Source organism: Passer montanus, unplaced genomic scaffold (assembly GCF_014805655.1).
Source record: "Passer montanus isolate IOZ18808 unplaced genomic scaffold, ASM1480565v1 scaffold5, whole genome shotgun sequence".
Lineage (NCBI taxonomy): Eukaryota > Metazoa > Chordata > Aves > Passeriformes > Passeridae > Passer > Passer montanus.
This window is the reverse complement of record NW_024369929.1, coordinates 1,420,234-1,448,174: the sequence shown is the minus strand read 5'-3', so window position 1 is coordinate 1,448,174 and position 27,941 is coordinate 1,420,234. Positions and strand designations below refer to the sequence as shown.

The following is a 27,941-nucleotide window of genomic DNA, read 5'->3' as shown; positions in this document are numbered from 1 at the left end:
TACTTTTGAGCTCCTGAAACCAGTTCCTCCCTGTAGGATCTTCCCATGCTTACACTCCCCAGGATGCATGCTCTGCTCTGGGAGTCCTTTTCCACTGTGTATTTGCTGTCCTCCAGGCTGCCCGGTGGTGTCCATGCTGTTCCCAGAACATCTGTTTCAATAAAGTTGTTACATTTCTAAAGGAAATAAGCATTTGTGCCCCATGCCTGTAATGGTGTGTCTGGATTTAGCAGTACCTGATGGAAACCATCCCACTGCTTTTATCCAGGTGTTTGATGTCACTGGGCTGAGGTTAAAGGATGGGTGAAATTCAGTGTCTCACAGGGATCCCTGAGTCTCTCAGCTGTCCAAGGGAAAGGGTGTGGGTGACCTTCACATCATGTGTCCCACCCACATGGATAACACAGTGTAGTATCCCAGCAGTATCAAGGTCTGAGAAGCTGAAGGTTTTGCATGTAGGGTATTAATGAATGCAATGCTATTAATCGTGGTGTGAGAAGGTTGTGGGTGAAGCTGTTGGAATGTGTGTCATAAACTCCTGGAATAGTAGAACATGGCCACCACTTTCTGAAAGATACCCTGACTCTGCATGAGGTTAATTTCTTGGGTTGTTCTTTCTGTTTTGATCAGAAAAAAGAGATGTGCTGGTATAAGCAGGAGAGGATCAAGTGACTGATTTTGCAAACACTTTCTTACATGGTAGAAGTGGTTAAAAACTGGTTTCCATCTGCAGGGTTGGGCCAGGACACTTGGTTTTTGGTGCAGTGGTAGAAATTGGGTGTAGAGAAATTCTTCCCTGTGATGGGGTGAGGCTCTGGTGTGGGTTGCCTGGAGAAGCTGTGGCTGCCCCATCCCCATAAATGTTCAAGGTAAGGTTGGATGGGGCTTGGAGCAGCCTGGTCTGGTGGGAGCTGTGGCACGAGGTGGTCTTCAAGGTCCCTTCCAACCCAAACCAGTCTGGGGTTCTCTGATTCTCTGAAATTGGGTTGCTGAGGAAGGCATTGATGTAACACCTGTAGTGAACATATTTTAGTGCCCTGGTAATGGTTCAAAACCACTATGTCCACAGGGCAGAAGATGTTGATTTACATACTGGTACATCTAATTAAAACCACAGTCCACAGCAGTTGTCATGCTTGATCCACAGCAAGCTGCCATGGTGGGACAATCTGCCAGGATGCAGAAATAGTATTAATTGTTGTGGGCAAGCTTGGCTATGAACCACATCCCTAGATCTCAAGAGACTAATTATCTAGAGTTTTAACATAATTTTGTGTATTTTGAACAGAAAGTATGTATTTCTTCCTCCATACCTGATGTCTGTCTCACTGTGTTGAAATGCTGGTTTAGAAGTGGTGGTACGGGGGGTGATTGTCATAGTTTCTTAAAGACAGCAAAAAACTGCACTCTGATAAAAAATACAGAAAATTTCCAAATTACTTCCTTATTCAATCTCAGAACTCAGGCACAAACTCTTTGCCATGCCTCACTGAGAAACTAGGAAGTACTGATGCTTTCCACATAAAGACATGGCTTGATTTATGCCTTCTAAGGTGCTTCAAGAAGTAGCAGGGCAGGCCTCCTTTGTATTACGGCCAAAAGCTTTTAATCTGTGACTATTCAGATGTTTGGTACCAGATTGCCCCTAAAAAATGAGGATGCTTGGAAAGGGTAGATGAATGTATAATGGAAAGAGCAACTTCAGCTGCAGGAAAAGGGTAAAAGCAATTTATCCACAGCACCTGGGCTTGTACTAGAAAGTGGAGACCTGTGGAAAATAAGCCAGGTGATTTTTGATCTGTGTTCTTGAAAGCTTTTCTGTTAAATGACACCAAATCTGGATGCACATCCAGTGTGACTGTAACTTGTGAAACCAAGCAGGTTTTGAAGTGCTCAGTTATGGTGCTTTTAACTCAAACTGTTTTGACATGGCTTTGGTATGGCACCTTGCTAAGAATTAGGAAGGGCTGATCCAGTGGGGTTGATGAAGAAAAGAAATAGCAGGAAAGAGACTTATTTTTCAGTATGATGTCTTCAGTTACCCAGAAGCTGGAGGACGAGCACCCTGTGATAAGAGGCAGGAATGATTGGATTGAAGAGAGGGAAGCCTAAGCTCTCTCTGCTCCACAAGAAAACTTACCCTGTGCTGATACTGAAGACTTTTCACTTTAGATGGAATTTCTTACCATGACTTTGTGAATTACTCTGACATTTTCAGGTTTCCCAGAGTTGCTTGAAAGGAGATTGTTGTTTTTTCTCTTTCTTCCAGATGATGGTTTGGGAAATATCTGGTGTTACACTCCTACATGGCTGTGGATAAATCCTGCATAAATAGGATGGATAACTGTAAATTACTTTCCTAGGTGTGGCCAAAATGTGAGTGACATGGCTGGGTCGCAGTTCTATTGCAGGAAGGAAGAAAGATAGTGATGTGGGGTAGACAGCAGGGAAAGGAGGAGATTTGGAGCAAGTGGGAGGAGGAGAGGGGGATGATGATGTAGTTGAGAAGGTGCAGGAAAGACCTAAAGGAAAGATCTTTAAAAAAATGATGGAGAGCTTGACCTTAATGTTGTATTTTTAAACATGTACATGATTGCAGTTGCTGAGAGCACAGCAGGGTTTATTTTGGTACAGAGTATGTGTAGGATGAAGGCAGTTCCTCCCAGCTGAATACTGTGGTGGGATGGGATCTCCATGGCTTGCAGGGAGGATACAGGCTTGAATAATCCACTTCAGAAACATAAAGAACTGGATTTATTAGATGCATGTTTTGAATGGATCATCTAAGTGGATCACAGTGACTTTGCCTTTCTTTGGCAACTAGTGAGGCCAATTCTGCAATTTTTTCAAGCTTGTGAATCAAGTTGCTCAGTGGGGTGTGTGTGCTGCTTTTCCATCCCTGAACTGCAAGAAGGAAGCAGTATGGGAATTTGAATATCTGGCAGATTGCATTTGCTCAAACCAGAAGCTGTGCTCTGTGTAGGCATTGTACTTGACAGATGTTGCAGAGGTGCTACCAGATGTTCCATGTAACTTCAGGTCTGTTTGGTCTGATACAGTGGTGTGTTCTAGAGCAAGATTTTTGGGGCTTGAAGTGGGGAAAGGATATTTAAGTAGGTGTAGTTTCTGCCAAATTAATCTTTATTTTTGGAATAGAGAAATGAGTTTATCCTCATCTCCTTGATGTTCAATGAGAGGTTGTTAGAGTACTGCATGAAGAATCAGTATATTGGAGGAGTTGGATTATGAGGTTGGAGCAGAATCAGGTAAACTCCCAGAAATAATTGCAGCTGGGATCAGATTTTTATGAGCTCTCCTGAGGGATAGTTTTGGGTATATGTGTAGTTAATATTTGTATTAAGGAGACCTTGGAGGGTGACTGTGTTAAAAAATTTGCTGAACCAAAATAACAAAGTAAGAAGTCATGGAAAATGGGGAATATTTTACAGGAGGTTCTAGATGATCTTGAATACTGAGTAGGAATGGTATGAAAAGCAACCAAAGGCAGGATTTTTGGTCTTGAGAAGTCTTTGAATGACTGAGGTGACACAACTGTGCAGGAGACATGTCAGCCTGCAGCACCAGTCAAGAGCTGTGGTAATGCTCCCTCATGCTAGAAATAACGGAGTTGGAGAGGAGTGTATTGTTTTGTTTATCAGGATAGATTGGAGTAACTGAGGGAAGAGTGACCAGAAATGGAAATATGACCTCTTAAGAGGAAATTAAAACCCCTTTATGAGTTCAGCTTGGCAGAGGTCTGGTAAATGAGGGTGGGTCTCTTTCAGCACTGAAGCACACAAAGGATTAAGGTGAGTATAGTGGCACTTTTTTCCCCCACCAGAAACTAAATCTGCCCTCAAGAAGTACTTCCTGTACTCGCAGGAATTGCCCTGGGCAATTCATCAGCATCAGACAGTTTTCAGGGCTCAAATTACAGGAGAGGAACAAAGCCCATGCAGCTCCTGGTGCCTGCATTTAGGATGTGCTTTTCATTACTGTATCCACTCTCACCCTGTATCTGGTGTGATCTTTGTAGAAAGGGGCTTTTTAATTTAGGGGCAATAATAATGCAAGAACAGACTGAAATAGATTTATGTAGAAAATCAGAGGACAGTCTGTAATCATCATAGGAATGAGTTCTGGAAGAGCTTTGAAGCAGAAGTAACAGAACAAAGGACACAAACTAGTTTTGAGGGAGAGCTTATTTGTTTTCTTGGCAAGGAGACACCAGTGCACAATAACATGTGCAAGAATTAAAAGTACTTCCTGACCCTCTCGGGCATAATTGTCTATCTACTGGTAACCAGAGATGTTTAATCCTTTTTTCTTTTCCTTTCTTATTTGACTTGACCACCCAAAATCCACCAAGGTAGCTAGCAACTCGAATAAAGTACAAAACATAAACTCAGGACCTCTGAATTTTCTTGAATCTTTTGTTCTCCTTGCTTTTTTTTCTTCTTTTCTCCTTTTTTGTCCAATAAACAATTTTTCAATGAATTGTGGTGTGTCCTGTTTATATACCACCTACACAAGTAATTTAAAAGCAATTTTATTGCTGCCTTTTCTTTTTCTTCTTCCTTCCCCATCTTAAGTCAATGCTTTATAATTTATTGGATAAAACTTGCCAGGAGCTAGTAGAACCACATGCTGCCCTGATAATTTCCCAGCAGCAAAAAAAGAAAGGCAGCAGCTGTATTTTTTCCTATTTTTCTCTTCCTTCCCCCCTTCAAGTTCATGTTTTAATTTAGAAAAGAAGAGGGTTGAAAATCAGCAAAAAAATTCCCTTGGCCCCATAAAGCGCTGTTTTCTCCCTGTCCCAAACCAAGAGTGATTAATGCAGTCCTTAGGTACTAACGAGGATGGATTTTGGTTTTTATGGAAATTTTCCATGTGCATTTTGTAGAAGCAAAGGGATGGAAGATGTTATGATGAAAGCATGTTGGGGAAATAGAGCTGCTGGGGGTGAAGACAAAGTGGCAGAATAGCAGAGCCTGCACCCAAGGCCACACCAGAGCATCAGGATGAGGAGGAGAGGCTGGTGAGGAAGAAAAGCCAGGGTGTGGCTCCATGGTCTGCTTACATCAGTTTGTGATCTGTTGCCATGAGGCACAATCCCATCCTCTCCTCCTTCCCCACCCTGCCTGGCCCTGGTGGTCCTGCAGGCCCTGGAGGGAAGAGGATAAGGAGCAGGGCTGTGAGCTGGAGGCCAGGACATGGCTGACTGAGGAGGAGGGGATAACGAGATGGGGGGATTGTCCTGGGTAGGATGGAAAAGGGGCTGGAAGCTGGTGTCTGCTGGCACTAAAAGAATCTTTGCTCCTGCATTCTTCTTCCAGCTGGGCACCTATGATGCTGCCCCAGGCAACCTGGAGTTGTGACTGAAGGGCTCTGTGGGTGACAGGCAGGGGAACGAGAGCCCAGGTAGTGGAGATGGTCTGCTCTGTCTGCTGTGAGGAGAAGGTGCCCTCTGAAGTGTCTAATGCTGCTGCCAACACCATGGGCAATAAACACAATCTCCAACCCAGAGAAATCGTGGCTGCTGCAGCCCTGAAAGTGTTCAAGGCCATATTGGACAGGGCTTGGAGCAGCCTGGTCTGTTGGAGAGTGTCCCTGCAGGGTGGGCAGGAATGATAACCCTGCAGGGTGGAGGAAAGAGCAGAGCCCTTTAACGTCACCACTGTAAGAAAAGAGAGGGAATGTGTCCCATTAGCATATGGGGTCACGCTGGTGACTTGAAAGTGTGGATGTGAAAAGTAATTTAATCCACTATGTGATCATTTTAGTGAGTGGGAGTTGAGATTTCTAGTTGGAACTAAGTACCCACCCAGCCTCCCTCCTCACACTCTTCCATGCTCCATCATGGAGTCCTTCCCATGGGAGAGACAGTCTGTCATGAACAGCTTTGTCATAAGTCCTTTCCACAGTGCAGTTCTTGAGGATCTGCTCTGGGATCAATAGTTTCTGTGGGTCCTTCAGGAACAGGCTGGAAGAGCATGGGCCTCCCATGGGGTCAGAGGTCCTGCCAGAAAACCCGGCTGGGGCTGCAGTGTCCTTCAGAGCACATCCACTGTGGTCCTCCCTGGATCAGAGGGGACAGCCTGTGTCACCATGGATTCATGACGGTGTGCAGGGGAGCCTGCTCTGCCATCTGGGCTCTCCCAGCTGCTGCACAGCATCTTGTACCTGTTCCTAATCTGTTATCCCAGAGGTGCTGCTCAAGGGCTCGCTCTTGGCCAGTGACGGGTCCATCACAGAGCTCTGTCTGACATGAGGGCAGCTTCTGGTGTCCTCTCAGAGTCCTGCAGCCCCTCCAAACCAAAACCTTGCCACGTAAATCTGGTACAGTGCATCAAAAGAAAATATGTCAAAACTGAAATTCTTCAAATTACAGCTGAGATCATAAAGAGAAAAGAGCTACAGATTTTGCAAATTCAGAAGTAAGCTGATTTGATGCAATATTGTCTAAGATCTGTGATGCTAGTGGATTTTTCCATTGCAATTCCACTTTGTTTCTCTAAGCTGTCAAGTTTCTAGATTTACACCGATGCCTTTAACCAGGGATTTTTCCATGTATAAAAAAATTGCATTTTGTGTTTATTTAATGGCCTTAGTTTCCAGAGATAAGTTTTTATTGGAGTGCCTTACTGAAGGTTAAGCATCCTGGTGTGTTGGGATGATTGAGATGTGTGTGTAGGAGTTGGTCTTGGTGCAGGTCTGAGGAAGACACTGGATTTGGGAGTGTTGAAGAGTTAGTGAGGTTCAAGAATACAAATACAAAAGGCCAGTGAGAGGAGCAGGGATGCAGCAATGAGGCTGAGGATGAATTGATGTGAGGTGGGAGTGAGCTGAAGGTCAGGCAGGCTCCCTCAGTGGCACTGGCTCCTTAGGCTGAAAAAATAGGCAGCTATAATCTTAGGAAATAACAATAGCTGTTGTGCTTGGATATGGTTAATTAGAATAAAATCTCTACATTAGGGTTCTAGGTTTTTCTTCTTCAAATGAATAATCTTGAGTTTCTGTTGAAGGGGTATTTTTCATCCATGAATTGAACATGTTAATGCAATGATGTGTGTTCATTTAGAGAGAACCTGGGCAGGGTATAGTTCAGTTATCACAGGGAGAGCAAGATTCAGTTCTCTGTCTGCTGCTTCTTCTCAGATTGGTAAAACATTGTGTAGCAGTCCTGTCAGCTGAATGGCTGAAATAAATCAAAAATAGCCCTCCAAGCATCTGGAGCTTGACTGCAGTGTGGCCCACAACCAGTCCTGGAGGGCTGTGGGAAGGGGAGCACAGGGGGCAGAGGTGAGGGTGTGCCATTCTGTGGTTCTGTGTGCCAGCTGTGCTCCCAGAGCCAGCACCTGGCACCACTGCAGTGCAGGCATCCCTGCTGAGGGCTGCAGGTGCTGGCATTGATCCCAGCCAGGCAGCAAGGGAGAGCCACTGAGACATTAACCTTTAACTTCAACCAGTAATTGGTCACTGTTTTTTTTTTATTTTAATAGCAAGAGGATCCTGCTAATCTCTGTGATCCCTTGGCTGCCCCAGCAGCTCTGCCTGAAGCAGAAAAATTATAGCTTGCAAAAGTCTGGATTTGGGGAAGAGCTGGGGCTCTAGGGCACCACTGGTAGGGGATTTTTGGTTTGAATATGTTAGGGGCAAGCATTTTTTGAAACATTAACAGTCTTCAAATGCAGTTTCTGTTCCCCTCTGACTGTTTAACTTTGAGTCTTTAGTAATTTTTTTTTTTTTTTAGAGATAATTTGGCTTGTGAATCTTTTTCCTAGCCCTGGTTCCATGCCACAGGGTTGCTGCCTAAGTGTTTTTAACTGAAGCTCCATGATGATCATATCAGGATGGACCCTTGTGGTCTGGGGGCAACTCTTAAGTAGATGTGGACTCCATCACCATCGCTTAACTCTGGAACAGCAAAGAGACTAAAACTGCTGGAATGTTTCTTTGCTCATGCCAGTTCCTTTTCCATAGGCACTGTCTGGGGCAAAACTGTGTGCTACTATAAATGCCCTGATTTGCAAACACCTCTGTGGCCACAGAATTGGGTTTAACAGACAAACTTTTTTTTGAGTACTATATTTTTTTTCAATCTGCACTGTATCTCAGTGAATATTTAATATTTTTTCCCCTTTTGAAGAAGCTAATAAGCAAAAATGGGAATCAGCTCAAGTATTCCAAAATGGCTGAGCTTCTGAGCATTTTTCTGTGTGTGTGTGACTTGTGGAAGAAAAGCCCAAATGAAATGTGGCAGGCAAACCAGAATTAAAGAAAATTTGTAATAAATAACTCTTGATTAAAGCGTAGGCTATGGGAGTATGAAAAACACAGACATTACACAACTGAATCCTGTCCTGGTAACATGTTTTAGAAATAACTGACTAATGAATGTCTCAAATTGCTGCCAGACTTCTTTGAAAAGTCATGGAAAACTAGGAGAGAGATAAAAATGTGACATCTGGAACCAAGTTACAATTTCTCATACGAAGCAGAAGAGTTGCAAAAGGAAGAACCACTGCATGTCCCAGACTGAGTGTTTGGTGGGGAGCCCAGCATGGCTGCACACTGGCTCCTGACAAGTGCAGCAGCCCCTGGAGCAAAAGGGATGAGCAGAACCTCCTGTAACCCTCCTGGCAGGATGTCTGGTCTCCTGTCTTCTGCAAGTGTTGAGAAAAGGATGAGTGTGAGCAGGAGACACCAGTTATGGTTTGTTTTTTTTTTCTCTTACTGGAACCTTCCTCAGCTCTAGTATGCTCCTTGCTTGGTTAATTTTATTATCCTCAGCCCTGCAGATTATTTTTGCAGGCAGCCCTCGTGGTCAGCCCTTATCTATAACACACTGAGTTACTGGGTTGTGATCATCAATCTTTGCTGTTTAACTTTCCCAGATACTTTGAGGTTATTTTGAAGAGCCAAAATGCCAGCACAACTTCCTGGGCACCTTCCTCTGTCTTGCTCTGTCTTTTCTTCTAACCACTTACTTATCCAAGCAAACTCCTCTTATGTGGTGGTACCTTAGTTTCCTCAAAATCCTGTAGTGAAGGATGTTGCAAAGCTGTTTGGGAAATGCAGGTAGCCTGACCCATTGCAGCTCAGATCTTCCTCACCCGTGTGGTTGGTGACTCCTCTGGAGAGCCTGGTTTCATGGGTGGTTTCATGGGGCCAGAAGGGAGAAGCTGCATTGATATTTTCCCAAGTCCAGAAGTAATGCTGCTGGAGGATGAGATTTTGCTTATTCTTACTCATTTATCCTTGTGTCTCTTCCATCTCTCTTCTTTGTCCATTTACTGCCCAATGTCTTGGCTCTTCCACAAGACAATCTGAATGTGGAGGCTGGGGCTGGTTTATGTCCCCCCTGTGGTGTGTGGTGTCAGTGTGGGAATCCTTCTAGCTCCTTCCCTGGTGCCTGCAGGAGCAATGAATTAATTTAGCCTTATCCTCACTGAGCCTTGCTTTTTATTCCTGTATCATGTGTCTACACTTTCTGGCAGGCTTTCTGCCAGGCCTAAAGTCGATAACCACAATTTTGGTGCCTCTTACTCACAGTCCCCAAACTTTTCTGGCCTCTGTTGGCATGGTTTTGGTCCTGTGGAGACTTTCACATAACCCAGGAGGTGATGGGAGGTGGCTGCTCCTCTGACATCCCCAGGCAGCAGTGCCCAGCCGTGGAGCTCATCAAATACTGAGTGGTTTTGGCATATTTTACATCCAGCACAAGAGCACACAGGGTGCTGAAAATTCAGGTTTTCAACATGTGCTGATTGATTTTGGGAGCAGTGGGTATGACATGCGGGGGAGGAGGAGGTGAGCCTCAAACTGACTTAAAATCAAAACTAAATTGGCTTTGACAAGGCAGGATCTGGAGAGAATGTTTCTCACTGAGTTACTAGGGCAAAGGTGCTTTCAGCTTGTGGTTGTGGTGGCTCTGCCTTACATACTAGCTGAGATCACAGCAAGAAGTCCCATTTTAACAATGCCAGGGAGATAAATTCTCCATTCTCAAGCCAGTTAGAAAAAAATATCTTAAACACAATAAAACTGCTTTTACTTATTACTTACTGTTCTTATTTACTATGAATTTATTGCTTATTACTTACTTTTGTAGCTCTTACTTGGGGATTTGAGAGTGCATTGGAGAATTAAAGGTCCCACTCAGCTCCTTGCACAGAGATCCTGGGGGATTTTCTATTTCTCATTTTCCCATTCCCATGGCCCTTTTGCACTGTTTTTCTTTGCTGAAATTAGGGGACTTCTGCAGCATTTGAAATGCTCTTGAGCTTCCTTTAATTGCCTATGGGTGTGTACATGGGAGTCTTACCATGTGGTTTTTCTGCTAATTTCTCTCCTTGCTGGAGAAACAGTTTCTCCTCTAAATTTGAGTTGTGACATATCTCAGATCACATCTGAAGCTTTTCATGTATTTGGAAATTTCTGCAGTTTTCACTTTTGAGAGCCTAATTTTTTATTCCCTTCCACCCCATGAACCTTTCAGGTTTGTCACAGCTTTGCATTTCATTGTAAGTGATGCTTTCTCTTACCTGCAGGGGTTTTGACATTTCCCTGATGGGTGTTATGTAGTGGAGCATTGCAGAGGTGCTGCATGAAATAGCAATGATACAGAAAAGGGAGTTGGCCATTAATTTAATTCTATTTTTTGTCAGATTTAGGGGCTTCTGTCTCATGTTTCTACCTTGCCTGCCAGCAATGAAGCTCATGGAAATTATTTAGTTAAATTACTTGATTTGATAATCCATAATTAGCTGCATGCTCTTGTTCATTCTTAAGTTAGAGGAGTGATTTTGCATGGGATGATAAATGTTGGAAGACAGTTTTTGCTCCTGGAGGGCTCAGAGTGGGCTGGGATCTGCTCCAGCTCTACTCCTGCTCAGGCATCCAGTAATGTGCTTCCTGCAGAGGAGGAGTAGCTGCTCCTGGGCTTTGCAGGAGTACAGAGAGTTGAGACACCTGTGAAAGGGAGCAGAGGTTTGACAGGTGTTGAAAGTGGGATGATACATCCACATAAAAACTCTACATGTCAAATAAATTATGCTTCTGCAAAGAGGTTTTGATAGTAAGCATGTGTGTAAAAATGGATTTCATTAAGGATGAAACAGGGAGAGAAAGAGGCTTTGTGTTATTTCTGGTCATCAGGAAGTTTCTGTAAGGGAAACACATAGTTTGTGGTCTTGGGAAGTTCAAATTTTGTCTGATACAAAGAAATTTTGCAAGAGAATTTTGCAGTTGTTTTGATGGGGAAGGTGCACATCAGGACTGCACTGCCTTCAGCAGCAGGTGTTTGGAGTCAGGCTGTAATTTTCCTCCTTTTTTGTGATGTGTTGGTGTGGGGTGAGCACTTGTTGAGAAAAGTGCTCTCCTCAAGTCAGGAAATGAAAGTGCTGAGCATTGACAATATCATGAGAGCTAAGAGGCGAAAGAATTTGCTTTCTTTTTTATGGGGAAAAAGAGGAAATAAAGCATAGAAGATGTGATTTAAATATGGAAGTTTTATTTGGGAATGGTTAGCTGTGGAAGATGTAGGGAAAAGATGGTAGATTAGTTAAAGAGCTTTGTGGAGCTGATGCTGCTGCTAGAGGTGTATTTGTGTTCTTCCTTTAAACCTGCAAGTTTTCTACGGTGAATTTAGGGGGGAAAAAAACCCCAAGCAGAGAACAACTAACAAATATAACCTTTCTTCCATCAGACGTGTCAAGTGTGCCAGATGATGCTGCCCAACCAGTGCAGTTACTGTGCCCACCAGAGGATCCATGCCCACAAGTCCCCGTACTGCTGCCCCGAGTGCGGAGCCGTGTGCCGCTCCGCCTACTTCCAGACCCACGTCAAGGAGAACTGCCTGCACTACTCCCGCAAGGTTGGCTTCAGGTGCGTGCAGCTCAGGCTCCTGAGAGGCTGGGATTTACACCTCTGTTTGCTTGTGACTGTCCCTGTCCTGGCTGTGTTCCTTCCCAGTTTGTGTGGCTTCTCACGGGCGGAGCAGGAGACACACACACACACACACCAAGAAAGGCCTTGACTTAGGATAAACATAACTTAGCAAAAACCAAAACATTCAGTGTCTTATCAATGTTGTTCTCATTCTGAATCCAAAACACAGCACTGTAGCAGCTACTGAGAAGAAATTAACTCTGTTCCATCCCTGGAAGTGTTCAAGGCCAGGTTGAACAAGGCTTGGAGTCACCTGGTGTAATGGAAGGTGTCCCTGCCCATGGCAGGGAGTTTAAAAGTCCCTTTCAACCTAAAACATGCTGTGACTGTGGACTGTCTTTCTTACAGCAGAAATGAAAGTGGATGTAGCTGGAGCCTGGCATGGTTTTCTGCATGACAGAACACATTTGAAATGGGAAATAATTACTAACTGGATTTAAGGGAGGTTTCTGAGAGCAGACATTATTTTGTGGCGTCTTTGAGCTGAAAAGCTCTTGTATTGAATTCATGTTGCAGCTGGATGTCTCAGGATTGATACTTAGAGCAAAAAGATTGCAGATCTTAATCCTGTAAATCTCCTTAAGGCTTGAATTTATATTTATGTCAGTTGTAATGGGCTGAGGATGTGTGCCTTTGTGAGAAGGGCACAGATTATTTCCTTCTATGCCCCTGCAAATCTCCAAACATTTCTCATGAGCTGAGACAGGTGGAGAAGGCTCCCAAGGTTCTGGATGTGGTACAATATCTTCTCTCCCACTAAACTGCTTGCTCTAATAAGATGTTACTTTTCCCTATGAGCCTTCCCTCCTTGGCATGTTTAGATCACCTGAGCTCCATGCAGCACAGCTCTTAACATGTGATGATTTGCTTGGGAGATGAGAGTGGGTGATCTTTTGAGTTTCCTTAAAGTTCTGGTTTTTCTCTTGGTTGCCATGAAATACTCTGAGAATTCAAACAAACAAGGCAATTTCTGCTCTTGGGGATGTTCTTTTAAGATGTCTGCAACTTCAGGAAGCTCTGCTGTGTGGTTTGGTCTGAATCACACTGAGGTTTTCAAGGCCTTTTTCTTTTCAACTGTGAAGACAAGAGGCACATAACAAACTAATTCTAAGTTTAATTATATACAGATAAGGCTTTTTAATGTGGGATCTGATCTGAGGAGACCCAGCCCACAACAAAGAATTAATTCCATCACGTATTAAATGGCTGTGACACTGGGGCTGTTTGAAAATCAGTTAATCTGGGAAGGAGGAAAAAATATTTTCCCTGACATGGAAAAAGGGGTATGGAGGAGATGTCAGAAAATTAACTTGGGTTTGGTGCAGTTCTTGGGACTTCAGTGGCACCTGGGAATCCAGCAAGGAGAGCTTCCATCTGTCTGTAGATATCATTAGCAGATACCTACTCTCTGTTCCAGGGACATTAACGAAGCTCTAAACAAAGGCAAAGCTCACAAATTATGCTTAAGGATTTTTTATCTTTACCCAGCTTCTCTAAAAGCTGAATTTCTTTAACTTCTCCTCTAATTCACATCTACTGAAGCTCATCTGTGAAAGATGAGTCCACCAGACAGGTCAATGTCTGGCTGTGCCAGCCTTGTTATCCTGCCTGTCTCTGCTGCAGGGCTGATGTCACTGACATTGTTGAAAACAGAAGAGATAAATTCTGGTTGCAGAACCATATCTAGATAATCTGTGGCATCTGCCCTGTGGTCACAGAGTGACTTCATTCTTTTCTTTCACATTTCTTACTTGCAGAGCTGAAAAGCTGAGGAATTCTTTAAATCCCTCCTGGGATCAGCTTGACTTTAGCTGCTTCTCTTTATGTCCCTATTTTTTTTTTAATTTCTGGAGCACAGGTTTGGTTTTGTGATAAGTCCTTATTCTGTATTCTTTTCTGCTAATAACCCTATGCTTTCAATTAAATTTGGGGTTGTTTTATTTGGAGTTGAGTCATGGCTAGTGATTGCACTGAAAATGAGAGTGGTCTTCTACAGTTCAAAATGAAACTCAACAAGATTGTCCTTAATGGTCCTTTCTTCTTGGCTCCAAGTGTCACCTTCCCCACTTTTTCCAAGCCCCTTCCAGCTGTCCCCACCAATTTGGGACTCATTTTTCTGCTTGGTGCCATTTGGAGAATTGAGGGGCTGGAAGGTGATTGCATAGGAAGCATTCAGAAGGTTAAGACAATATATTGTAGCTGTTATCTCCTCTCACAGGATGCTTTCCAAGACTTCCAGCCAACCCTCCTTGCCCTGAGGGATCCAGCAGCACTGGGGATGATAGCAGGATTTGCAATTTGCAGGAATTACATGGCAAGCCCCTTGACATCCTCCATCCACTTTGTTCAGCTAATTAGTTTATGAGACCTTGTCCTTCTGGCACTGGGATTCTTAATTACAACGTGGCTGTTGTTTAGACTTCCATTTAGTGTAAATTAAATTAACCTGTGATCGTTTGACCCTGAGTTAGTGCTTGTTTCATTCCTCATTCTTAATGAAGCACTTCCCAAAATCAAGCGTCAGGCAGAACCATCTCTTTAATTCAGGGAGTATTTGTGGAGGAAGCCCCTTGGATATTCCTGGATGTACTTCCATTTATACTTAGGGAATTCATTCTTCCATAACAACCTGGTTCCTGCTGTTACTGTATTAGAAAAATCTCTCTCCCTCTGTATCATATGGTTGAGGATCAGGCCTGAAGGCAGAACTACTCCAGCAGAATGTCTTCATGCTTCCCCAAAGGTCACGCCAGCTTCTGTCACTGCTTCCCTCTTGAAATTTAAGAAAACAGCAATTCTGTGTTTTCTTAAAAGTGTGGGGGAGAGAGTTTGGCTCCTTCAGGCTGGCTTCTGCCTAATGATCTTTTGAAGTGCAACTTCAAAGGCTGGGCTTGTTTCCTAAACGCTGCTGGGAGGCTGGTTCGGAGGGAAGGATATTCCAGCAGCTTGTTTGTTTATGATACAGGCTTGGAGCAGTTCCAGTGCACCATAGCTGGGGCCCATCTGTGCCAGCAGTGCTGAGCACACGTCCCCCAGCAGTGCTGTGGGCAGACACAGCCCTCAGGGAAAGCAGGGAAATGAAGGGAAAACCTGTTTGTAAGGTGAGGAGGTTATCCCTCGTGCATCTCTCACATCCCACCAATGCAAGGTTGGCCCTTGCATTACCAGGCTGGAGTTCCCTGCTCTAACATCTGGACATGCAGTGCTGGCTTAAGTAGAGTTCCACTGGTGCCATTTTGATGGAATATCCTTGGGAGAGGCTGTTCTGATCCCAGAGCAGCAGAGGTGCACCCATGGGATGGCAAACCCTGTGGCTGGTGTGCTGGAGGCAGGTGAGGACAGGTGGCTGCATCCTCACGTGCCCTTGTAAGTTGGAGTGTGGCATCTCTCAGCACAGCATGCAGATGTGGGGAGTGTTAAAGTTAAATGAAGTGAGGCTGCTGATTGTTGCCATCCTGTGGGAATATTAGGCAGGACCTGTCCCATGTGTGTGTCTGGAGGAGAGGCAGGCTGGGAACAGCAGGGTGGCCCTGCTCCCCTCTTGGTCTTGTTTTCAGCTGCTGAGAAGAATCCTTTTCTGCTTCCCTCTCTCTTCCCTGAGCACCCAGACAGCCCTTCCAGACAAGCAGTTTCCAGGCAGCACCTGTATCTTAATATTTTAATGAGCTTTATCCGTTCCTTGGGTGTTTCTACTGCTGTTCTCAGTATCTTTGCTGTTGCTGTTGTAATTTTCTGGAGCTCAGTGGAGTAGCAATTGCTGAAGATTTCCAACTGGGTATTCTTTCTCTTTATTTTGTATAAATAAAATATGGGGACTCACTGGTACTTGTGCTGCTTTTTCACAGAATCACAGAATCATGAGGTTGGAAGAGACCTCTAATATCATCAAATCCAACCTATGCTCTGACACCTCAACTAGACTATAGCACCAAGTGCCATGTCCAGTCCTTTTTTAAACACATCCAGAGATGGTGATTCTACCACCTCCTTGAAAGAGCATTCCAGTATTTTATTATTCTTTTGGTGAAGAATTTTTTCCTAATATCCAACCTATACCTTCCCTGATGTAGCTTGAGACTGTGTCTCTCTTTTTGCCACAGGGAGATCTCATCAGATAAAAACTTGTTTATACAGACTTGTTTAGTCTTTCACTTGTGCCCTGTCCTGGAATTGGCTTTCACAGGTACAGGGCTGGCATTCTGTTGAGCCACATCTTCATTCTTTTTTGGGTTGTTTTAGTCTCTGAAGGTTTCTTTTATAGATCTTGTTGGTAACATTTAGCTAGGAGTTCTGCTCAGAATTCCTCCTTGACTCTTCCACATTAATATGATTGAACTGATTGAATCAAGGACCCACCACACCTGGTCCTTCCATCTGTGCCATATTTTTAGCTCTTCCATGGGTGTGATGGGAGTGGTGCTGTGGCTGTAACTCCTCTCTGTCATGCCTCCCCCAGGTGCATCCACTGTGGAGTTGTCTTCATGACCCTGGCCATGCTCAAAGTGCACATCCACGAGAAACACTGCGAAGTCTTCCACAAGTGTTCTTTTTGCCCCAAGGCCTTCAAGTCTGCTGACACCACCATGGCTCACGTGGCCAGCCAGCACCCAGCAGAGCCTCACAAGACTACTCAGTAAGTGTTTTGGCTTTATCTCTTCTCCTTTGCTGGATGGCTCCAGGATTCCCTCTTTCTCTCACAGTTTTTTGGGGTTTTTTTTCTGTATTTGGTTTCTGTCCTTGTATAAGATGATGTGCTGCTTTGTCTGCCAGCAGGGGTCTGTTCCAAACCAGAGCAAGCCTTGGTACAAACACAGTCTCCTGTGTAGGAGGAGAGGGCTTTGGTCAGGCAAGAGCTAAACATCCATAAAAGGAACTTACTTGTCACCTCTTTGTCCAGCAGGACCCTCAGTGGTAGATGGCTCCAGGGCATCTGGCACTTGAAGGGAAGAGGAGAGTTATTCCAGGCAGTGTTGCCCCCAAAAATCACTAGAGAGAAGCCTCCTGATTTTTCCACCCTGTAGCTGTTCCCTCCAAGGCTTGAGCTAGTGCCAAAAATCTGTGCTTTAAGTGAGGAACTATGGAAAGGTGGGATTGCAAGCAGTGTGTAGCTGGCTGGTTTGCTTTGTGTTTGCTCCCATCTGTCTGTGCTCAAACACACGGGGTTATGCATATGCATAGAAGTAAACTTATTTTTAGCAAGCTGTGGTATGTGCCTGAGGCATTTTGATGTTCTTCCCAGTTGAGTTACTGGTTCAGTTGCCCACGTGGGTGTGTGTTGACAATACAAGGAGAGCACAGCCCTCCTCAGAAGTCCATCCCTTTCTGGAGCTGCTGAGATAACTTTTTACATTATGTTCTTGAGGCAGAGAGACTGAATTTACTTTCTTTAATTGTTTAAGGGTGATCTACAAATGCTCTTGTGAGATGGTCTTTAACAAGAAGAAGCTGCTCCAAGAGCACTTCCAGCAGAACACCAGCAAGTTGTTGGTGGGAGTGTTCAAGTGCCCACAGTGTCAGCTGGTGTATATGCAGAAGCAGCAGCTAATGCAGCATGTCAAGGTAGGTAACTCTCCCTTACTGGTGCAAGATCTTGTTTTTTGAGTTCACAGAGAATATACATCAGTCATGTGAGGCAAGTGGTTCAAGAAGTGGAAGATTGCTAAGGAATATCTTAGTGGAAAATACAGACTACAGTGATTTACAGGATCTGGAAATGTCAGTGGAGTAGTTTGTGTTAGTTGGTCTTAATGCTGACAGTTCCTCTCATCTAGATGCATTTTAGCTGTATGATAAAAACTTGTTTATACAGGTAAATCTCTTTGATTTTTAACTCTTCTATTTTCATGGAACCACAGAATCACAGACTGGTTTGGGTTGAAAGGGACCTTAAATCCCATCTCATTCTACCCCCTGCAGGGACACCTTCCACTGTCCCAGTTGCTCTGGGTGCTGTCCAGTGTGTCCTTGAACACTTCCAGGGATGGGGAGTCCCCAGCCTCTTAAACTCAAGGAAAATAATTAAATTCATGTGGCAGCTTCTTCAGTTGGGAGACAGGAACAATTATTCTCTGCCCACAGTGTTACTGGGTTTATATAGTGAAAGCTGAATCTGCCGTTTTGGGTGCTCCCCTGGAGAGCTTTGGCCCCTTTGCAGCTGCCTCAGAGGGAGGTTATGTGGCATTTAAGAGCCTGATTCCCTGCTGCTCTGAACCACACCAGGCTATGAGAGTGGACTGAGAGAGGTAGAAGTGATTGCCCTGGAAGTACCAGTCTTACAGGTCTCATTATTCCATAAATGTAAAGGCACTACATTTTTCTGTTATCTTACTCAGGATGTTTTTATGTTCAGTGCTTAACAACACTCCACAAAAATCACCTCAGAAGATTTCTCAGTGGCATTCTGAAGAAAGAGCTTGCCCTTTGATGAGGGGAAAAAAAGGACTTTTTTTTTTTTAAATCAGTGACTTCATTTTGTTTATACTAACACTGAGAAAGCCAGAAGATTTTTTTTAGCTCATTCCTGAAAGCAAGACCCATTCAAAACGCCTTCCTTGCTCTCTTCCCCCATATCTTTAACTTGCAAATCTGGAAGTGCTTTGCATGCAGTAATGAATTGCAGTTTGAAGCCCTCCTGTGAAGTCGATGATTGCTAATCTTGGTGCATTATAGCTAGGAAAATAGAGTTGAGATTAAGGCTAGAATTTTCAAAGAGATGTTCTTCCCCAGTGCTAAAAAACTGGGGCTGAGATACTCACCTTGTGGTTCATTGTCAGATCCCAGCCCAGGGACCTGCCTGCAGCAGTTTGTGCATCAGCACCCCGAGATCTTCACCACAAAACTTTGTCTCTTAACCTCTGAGGTAACTGAAGGCTTTTGGCTGTGGCAGGGGAGTAATTTTACTCCCCCATCTCCTCTGAGATCACCTTCATGTGGTAGAGCTTTTAGGAGGTGCTGTCTAGTGTGTGCCTACATGCAAAATAAAGAATCCATGTGCCTCCTCATCTTCCTCAGGTTTAGAGCATCACAGAGCAGGAGTTTGCTCTGCTTCCAGGTATTGATCCTGCAGAGAAATCACTTCATTTTTCCATGCTCTTCATTTGTTTTGCCCCAGTGGTGTAACAGTGGAGAAATGGGCACTCCAGAGATTTCCAGACGGGGAGAAAGGTGATGTGTGTGTGTTCCTGAGGAGCTGGCAGTGCTGTGGCTTCTGTGGTCATCAGCTGGGCCAGGTGCAAAGTGCACAGACTGCTCAGCTGAGACCTTGTGTTTGGAGGTTTGTTTGGTGTCTAACCCACAGAAAGACTTCCAAATGCCTGGGGCTTTCATGCGTTGAAACTTTACCCGTTATTAATTACTGTGCACAATTAAACCTCTAAATTAGCCTTTTGTGTGGATGAACTGTTGTTGTTCCTGGGGGAGTTTCTTGAGGTTTCTTTGGTATGTTGCTCTTTTACTTGCTTTTGCTTTCCCACAGCTCTTCATTTTTTAGATTATTTTCCTTATGTTCAATTTTCTTTGTTAAAATAACTTTTTTGGGGACTTTTGGATTTTGGCCTGTTAAATAACCAAAGAGCCTAAAGCCATATTCCTTATAAGGCTGGTTCCTGGCTTTATGCTTGGTTTTATATGTCAGAAGTGAAGTTTTGACCATAAAAAATATAAATATCAATAGATGGGGTGGAATTGAAGGAAGTAGACTTGGAGAAACTTAAACATTTTCTCTTCCCATCCCTTGAGCAAAAATGAAGCAGCTTTAGATCCTCCAGGATACCAGCAAACATTTCATTCAGAGCTTACCAAAGCTCTGTGTTTTTAGAGCTTAGGCTCTTGAAATAATGACAGTTGAAATTTCTGTTCCATTACATCTTCCCTGTTTAACCAGAGTTCCCAGGGCTCATCCAAAATGCTAAACAGGCAGCACCAAGGAGCGGCTGTTGTCATGCAGGGAACAGAAATAGAAGTTTCATGTTTCTTGGGAAGATCTCTTGTCAGGGAAAGCACAGCAGCAGCTTCTAGGAGAAATGGGAAAACATACAGGAGCAAGACAACACCACCACATTGTTTGGCCAGTGGGGATTTAAATAATGTATTTAAATAGTAAATGGTATTTATTTATAAATAAAGGTGTGAAATATGAATGACATGTAAATGTTACATGCATTTCCACTGTTACTGTTGCACAGGGTGTTCATGGAGTCCCCCGTAATCCTGAAGAGCTCTCAAACTTTCGGCAGAAATCTGAGAAGGCTTCAAGGAACCAGGTTCATACCTCACCAAAGGAGCTTCTGGTAGCCAATGGGACTTCCCCCTCTCCTCTGACGAGGAAAGACATGAGGGTGGAAGGACATAATCCTGAATCCAAGTCCAGACTGAGAAGAACTGGTTGGACTTGCAAAGAATGTTCACAGTGGATCCCTGATCGGGAAACCTATGTGTCCCACATGAAGAGAAATCATGGAAGGGTAAGGACTGGGATGAAATACTTGAGCTAGTGAGCTGGGGAGGAACACCAGTCTCCTGCATTCCAGGCTCCTTTGACATGCAGGGCTGTCATTACAAGAACTGCAAATCTCAATTTTTTGTGTGCTTCATCCAGCTCAAGCTTTGCGTTGCCTTGACCTACTTTTGTCAAGCTAATCCTTGTTGCTGGCAGAACATGGGCCAAGATGCTGTGTGCAGCCAGATTTCTCAGTACTTTGGCATCAGGACTTCTTGTTTGATATCCTGAGTCACCCAGACATGAATGGGAATCTGGATCATGGTGTTTGAGTCCTTCTAGCTTGATTTGGAGAGGGCTGGGTTGTCCCACTTAATGATGCCCTCACTTCAAGGGAAGAAGATGAGGGCAGGCTGAGTTCTGGATTTTCCCATTTGAATGTCACAGAAGTAGGAAATTGGACAATTATTTCAGTTTAATACATATATGTATTCATTAAACAAGTCTAAGAAGATTTTAACTGGAATGTACATGCAGGTTATACAAAGGGCTGTAGAAAAATTTGGAGGAGGCTGGTTACACGACAGACTTTCTGAGGGGTATGTGGATATCATACATGGATAACAGAAAGGCCCATGTCATGCTTTTTAACATCTTGCCTTTTTCTTTTGCTGAGTTATGAGGAGCTAGAAGGGTAAGTGGACTTGTGTTTAACTGGGGTTCTGTTGCCTTCTGAGGCTGAAGGGACCTTCCACTGAAGGAATTCTGTATGGGGTCCAGTAGTGAAATGAACCACAGGAAAAGCATATATGTAATTCCTAATAAAACATCAATAAAATCAAGCACGTGCTTTAAGTAGTCCTGGTTTTATAAGATCAGTGCTGGTATTACCCAACTGTAGGGCTGAATAAAAGTGGAATCTCAAAGTCTTTGTGATCTCTATCACTGAGTTACATATTATATAAGGGATTTTTTGCTTCTGAGAGGTAATGTCCAGGTGAAGAGCAGGAGAATTAGAATCCAGTCAATCCTGGATTCATGGAATCCTTCCACGTCCCTGAAAGCTGTTTCTCTTTCCCTGCCAGTCCATGAAGAGATATCCCTGTCGGCAGTGCGAGCGCTCGTTCAACGCCTCCAACAGCCTGCGCAGGCACATCCGCAACAACCACGACACAGCAAAGAAGGTCTACACCTGCTGGTACGTACCCAGGGCCACTGCAGGCTGCTTTCCAGCAGCAGCCTAGCCCTCTGAGCTTGGAAGGTGTAATAACTCCTATCTGCTACTCCTGTCCACTCCAGATTGTAAGTTACTGAAGGAAAGTGAGGAGAAGAATGTGTTAAACACAAGAGACTTAGTGGCTTTTTGACTGCACAGTCAGTATCTTTTGGAAACTTAAAGGAAGGTGTGGTTTGATATCTACAGGTGGTAAATGAGATTAATGTTTTGCTTTGTTGTGAAACAGCCAATAAAATATTGGGTCAGTCTTTTGCTGCTGTGTGGTTGGTGTGGTCATGCATCACTCTTGTGCCTTCTCCTTGGGTGCAGAAGGTGTGTAAAATCCTAATAATGAACCAGATCTTGCCACTGCTGTAAAAAGGCAGAACTGACTGCACAGGCTGCAGGGCAATTGCTTGGCAAGTCACACCTCAAGGTTGGAAATGGATCTGGAGATTTCAGACAAGTTATGGATCAGTGGTGAATGAAAATCATTGCTGGTCAACATATTTTAACTGTATACAATCTCAGTTCAGGACTTACAAAGCCAGTGCTTACAAATCTACCGTTATAACTGCTGCAGACAAAGTTGTTTGCTGAGTGACCTTGCAAAATTCCTTCCTGTCTCATTCCAAGACATCCTTTTGAAATAGGATGAAAGCACATTTGGGTTGGAAAAGAAGTTTGCTGTGATGTAGGCTGGGGGAATTTTTCTAATTTAGCTAAAATTTTTTAATGCAAGCATTTCTGACGTGTGTTGTCATCACTGCACTCAAGTTGCTCAAACCTCATCTGAAGAGTACAAGCACATTCCTCATGTACTGTGTTTCTTTGAACTATCTAGTGAGCCACAACAGCTTTTAGTAAATTGATACAGCATTGGCATTACCACTGGGAATACATTCCTGAGATAGTTTTTCATCTAGGACTTCTAAACTTTCCATTTCTTGTAACTGCTCTGACTTGGAACCTCCAAGGAGATGAAATGTTGGCTCCTATTGTGTTTCATTCAGCTTTAAGTTTGTGGGTGATGGTCTTGGGTGTTACTCTCACCTGATCTGTGTAAATCTGTTCTCTCTGGATCAGTTGTTTTTAAAGTGGAATGTTTCAGGATCAAAATGAGCATAAGATGTTACTGGGAATTTTGTGTGGAAATTCCTGACAGCCTAGGATATAAGCCTGCTGTGCCTTACCTTGTTACTTTTCAGAACAAGACACAGCTGTGGATGCACTGGTTCACCCAAGGGGCAGTGATTATGCCAGCAGAGAAACACAGCTAGCAATCCAAGGGAATTGTGGTTGCATTTAATTCTGCAGCTTGTGGTTGCTCCTTCTCAAAATCTGTTGATGAAGTCTTAATTGGGCAGTGGTTGTGCTCTCTTCAGTCATTGTAGGGCAGAGTCACTGAAATCACAGCACTCTGCAGATGAAGCCTCTTCCTTGAAATACTCTCCAAGAGCTGCTCCTTGCTTGGATCTGAGGTCTCTTGTCCTGTCTTCTATTTGATCTCTCTTACCTTATAGAGCACTGCTCTAAAAATCTTACCCTCCAGTCTCTGCATTCCTCCTTGACTCTTTTCAGCACTGTGTAAGGCATCACACGTCCACTGCTCCTCCTTTCTTCTGGTTCTGGTGTTTCTTTTCCTTCTTCCTGTTTGGCATTTTGTATCACTCTCACCTGTTACTCTCTTCAGGGGTTTTGATGCCTTGACTTCATGTCACCCTTTTCTCCTGGGTTTCCATGTGAAACATGAATAAAATCTGACATGGATCTGATTATTGACAATTGTGACTCCAGCATGCTTGCTTGTAGGTGACCTTCCTGTGGCTTCTAACATTCCCAGCTGTGATTTCCCCTTTCTCCCCCGGCCCTGCTTAGGTCTCTGGCTTTGGATAAATTTGTAGGGAGCAACCAGTGATGGAGGACTTAGTTGAACACCCTCCTGCCATGCTTGTCACTGGAGTAATTCAGGTTAGGCAAGCATCTTTCCCTGCTCACATGAAAAGAATTCTAAATTAGGGCAAATTGCAAAATATTGTGATGTATTGTGTATTTTCTTTCATAATTCACTTGGTTATTGTTTTCTTACTCTTCTTTCCATGTCTTAAGTACAAAGTGTCTGAAACACTTGATTTTCAACATGTTTATTTTTGATAAATACCACTTAATAACCTCTCAGCTTTCCTCCACGAAGAAGAAAAATTCCATCATCATTAAATATTGATTTAGCCTCTGAGCAATTCCTGTTAAAACCCAGAAGTATTCAATGAGCATTTTCACATCATTTAATTTCCCTCTAGTTACTGGAAGATCAGTAGGAATCTTCTTCTGTCCTTTTAGAAGATGTCTTTGTTACCCAGAGACACTTCAGCTCCTCTCTGTTGCCCTTAGTCCTGTCTCAGATGCAATTAGGGCACTTCAGGGACTCTGGTGTCACTTGTCCTTGCTCAGGTCTGTGTGTGATTGACCTTCATTGTGTTGTGCTGGAAAGAACAGCCCAGATACTCAATTTTGGCTTTCCCAGTTGCTAACAGAGCCCTCTGTGCACTTGAGTGGGGCTGGTTTATGTCTGCAAGGCCTGGCACTTATTCCAGGAGATCTCAATCATCCAGGAGCAAAGGTGCAGACAGCACATCCCCTTCACAGCTCCTTTTGGAGATGTCAGCCAGCTCTGGAGCAGCTCTGGAGTCCTGCCAGCTTCAAACATGAGTTACATATAAATGACATGTTCATGAGTGATTCTGCCTAGATTGTTGGTATAAAAATTGGAATTTCAACAGTTTGGTAAGAATTTTATCTGTGTTGTTGTACAGCCTGGTGGAGATAGTGCTGGTTCTCCCTAGGTACAGGACTGGGTTGTGCCACACACTCGTAGGTGTCACACCAGTCACCAGCCCCCTCTGTGTAGTTCTCTCATCTCAGAGTCCATTTTTGTTGTTCTCCCATGTGTTTTCCATCCTGATCATTTGTCCTCTTTGGCACTTGTCACAGAGTTCCTGACCCCCACTAGTCCCTGTATTTATTTAGCACTGTAAAGAAGATGTGCCCCACTCCCATTCATGAGCACTGTGGCAAACTCCAAACCGTTCTAGGTTTCTCTCAGGGTAATGTTTTATTATTAAAACGATGCTTTGCTGTGTATTTTGGTAACCTGATGGTACATTACTCACCAGAGTCTGTCTCCAATTACACCTCTTGGTTTGGCACAATACAAAAGGCATATCCTCTAATAAATTGTCTTTTTTTATTTCCAAGGTACTGCACAGATGAAAATCAGACATTTCCTCAGCCATTCATGCTGGAGAACCACATCAGCCTCATGCACGGCATCAAAAACCCAGACTTATCCCAGATGGCCAAAGCGAAAGCTCCAGAGAGAAACAGAGCAGAAGTAACTGATCCCTATTTTCATGGAAAATTAAATGTACAATTAAATGTGCTTGGCGAGTAGCTGTTCATTGGGGGTGTTACGTCGAGCTGTGGCCTTGTGCCAGTCAAACCCTCCCACCCACAGGGCAGATCTCCTTCCCTCACTCCATTCCATCCAGCCTGCTTCCCTCTGGCAGGGTCAGGGTCAGCAGTGCGAGTGCAGCTGAGCTGCACCAGCACCAGGACAACATGCATTGCATCTTGCATTTCTCAGGATTCTCTGGCTTTTATTCAATCTGTTTTGTAATTTAAGTTTGTTATTACCCTCGTTTTCCCCTGGTATCCTGTTCACTAGCATGGCACATTTTTCTTCTTTCTCCCTCATTTTTTCTGCTACTTATAAAAGATTTATTTTCTGTTAAAATACTTGCTAGATCCATTACCTATGAGAACTGCATTTTTCTTAAGTATGAATGTGTAATTTTGTATAGCAGCTGTAATTGTGCTACTGATTTTTGTTTTGGATTGGAGTGGAGGGTTGCCTGCTTGGGCTTCTTTGCTCCATTTATTTTAAAAATACACATTTTGCATATCACTGCAGGGATATATATAAGCAACTCATCCTGACGGGAGAAGATTTTAAGTTAGAGGCAATGAGTTACTGAGAGATGCCACTAGGACAAAATCTGAGTGGAGGGCAGAATGTTCAGAGTTTAGTCTGAGAAGTGTTGTCTGGGCTATTGACCACCCCGTGTGCCTCAGCTGCCCCTCTTCTGTGGGCTCCTCCTTCCCACACTATACCAAATTTATACCCAGAGAGGTCATGGCTACCCCATCCCTGGAAGTGTCCAAGGCCAGGCTGGACAGGGCTTGGAGCAACCTGGGATAGTGGAAGATGTCCCTGCCCATGAGAGGGTGGAACCGGATGAGCTTTAAAGTCCCTTCCAACCCAAACCATTTCATGATTCCTTGATTCTGAACTATTTCCCCATCACGTTTCTGGCCAGCCAGCCTCTCCCAGCGTTCCCATCTCACATCACAGGACAGCAGCTGAAATCCTGTGCACTGGGTGAGGTGTTTGGGTGTGGGGAGGGAAGGGAACGCCCCAGGAATCCCTAGGCAGGACTTCACCCTCAGGCATCTTCAGACACGCGTGTGGATTTTAGCACTTACTCTTCCACGGGTTCAAATGATAAACTAACTCTTTAATCTTATTTTTTGAAGGCAAAATCTCCAAAGAGGATGGCAGTGGATGAGCTGGGTCAGGCAGAGAGCGCTGCGGGTTTGGACGCGCCGCCAGCCAAAAAACTGAAAGCGCCTTGGAAATGCGCGAAGTGCGGCTTCGCGACGGACGTCCGGACTGAGTTCCAGGAACACATCCCTCGGCACAAGACAGACAGCTCCACCTTCCAGTGCTTGTTCTGCGGCCTCTGCTACACCTCCCACATCTCTCTGAACAGACACCTCTTCATCGTTCATAAAGTCAAAGATGAGGAGGAGGAGGAGGATGAGGAGGAGGAGGAGGAAGATGAAAGGCAGGAGTTACAAATAGAGATGGGTAAGAACGGACACGAGGACTACAATGGCGAGTTGAACACTACGGTGGAAGAGGAAAACAAATACAAAGAGTGCAAAAGGGACTCAGCTCTTTGTGAGCACAGTCAGACGTGTGGAGCAGAAGGCCCCAACAGCACCTCACAGAACAATCATTCAAAGTCTCTTAAGACTTAAAAGCAAAAAAAAAAAGCCCTTTTGGTTGATTGGGGGTTTTTTGTTGGGGGGTTTCTACTCAAAATACAGGGTGGGGACGGGGCAAATCTTTGAAATACTCTGTTGATTTCTTGGGATGGACGTTGCAACTCCTATTTGTAAGGGAAATTTAAAACAGAAAAAAACAAAACCAACCCTGCCATTGCATCCTAAGCACTAACTCTCTGCCAGCCCAGAGAGGTGAAAAGGGAAAGCAGGGCCAGAGCCCTCAGTGGGATTTGGCCAGCTCCTGAGGATCCAGGAGCACTTTGCAGCTGCAGTTTCCTTCAGATGAGCTCTCCTCCTTTGAGTGTGCACCACCTCTGCCCAGAGCCCCAGCCTCGCCTTCCCAATCTCCCTTTATTTCTCCTTCTATTTATGGCTTCTTTTCTCTCTCCCCATCCTGCCTTTGTGTTACTCATTTTAACTCATAAATAACTCAGCCAAACGCGCTTGTCAGGACCGTGTGGGCCGATCTGGGATCTGCGTTACACGGCACGGGTTCGAGCTGTAAGTTGTGCTGGTTATTCTTCAGTTATGCCCAAATAACAACATTCTTTTCCAAAACACAGTTTAATGAAATGTCTTGGACCCGAATCATCCTTGAAAGAGGATTTTGTAGCCCCAGTGCTCCCCGGTGAGTACGGTGTTGAGGAGGGCCGTGTTGGCCGTGTGTCTGTGGAGCTGTGCTGCAGGAAGCCATCCTGGGCTGGCACTGCCAGGAGCTGTGCTGCAGGAAGCCATCCTGGGCTGGCATTGCCAGGTCTCATCCCAGTGGGGAGCTCAGACTGGCACCATCGCCAGGAGGGGATAGATCCCCCATCAGTGGGGTCAGCTGGAGTGAAGCTGTTCCAGAGCTCCTGGTGTATCAGTGCCAGGGCTCCCTGACAGCTCATTTTGAGGGGAGAGGAGCAGAGCTCAGCTCACAGAGGTGCTGGAACAGCAGGAGCACGGCAGGGGCTCCATAACTCCTCTCCTGCTGCGGCTCAGCACTACCCATCCTTCAGGAGATGTTTCTTTCCATGTAGTCACATTGACTCTTTCCTCCCTCATTCCGTGTCACACCCATGCTTTGTGTAATACAATTACCTTCTATACCATTATTTTTTTTTTCATTCTGTTGAGCCAGAACTCCGCTTGTTATTGTTTACTCTGACAATGTTTAAATAATTTAAGAACTATTTATCTCCTTGCTTGGGCTCATCACCATGTGGTCTC

The 27,941-nt window shown here is 44.3% G+C and overlaps 1 protein-coding gene across 3 annotated transcripts in view; it reads left to right on the top strand.

Annotated features, from left to right (window-relative positions):
• Positions 1-27,171, top strand: part of ZNF592 (zinc finger protein 592) — a 34,713-nt gene extending 7,542 nt beyond the window's left edge. The window contains exons 2-8 of one of the 3 annotated variants that reach the window (XM_039722720.1): positions 11,711-11,889; positions 16,409-16,585; positions 17,352-17,511; positions 20,136-20,414; positions 21,475-21,587; positions 24,861-25,029; positions 26,199-27,171. In XM_039722720.1, coding sequence (XP_039578654.1) covers positions 11,711-11,889; positions 16,409-16,585; positions 17,352-17,511; positions 20,136-20,414; positions 21,475-21,587; positions 24,861-25,029; positions 26,199-26,705 — 1,584 coding nt within the window. In that variant the 3' untranslated portion in view covers positions 26,706-27,171. The remainder of the gene's footprint in view (positions 1-11,710; positions 11,890-16,408; positions 16,586-17,351; positions 17,512-20,135; positions 20,415-21,474; positions 21,588-24,860; positions 25,030-26,198) is intronic. The other 2 variants (XM_039722722.1, XM_039722721.1) reach the window with 2 other exon arrangements.
• Positions 27,172-27,941: the final 770 nt, after the last annotated feature.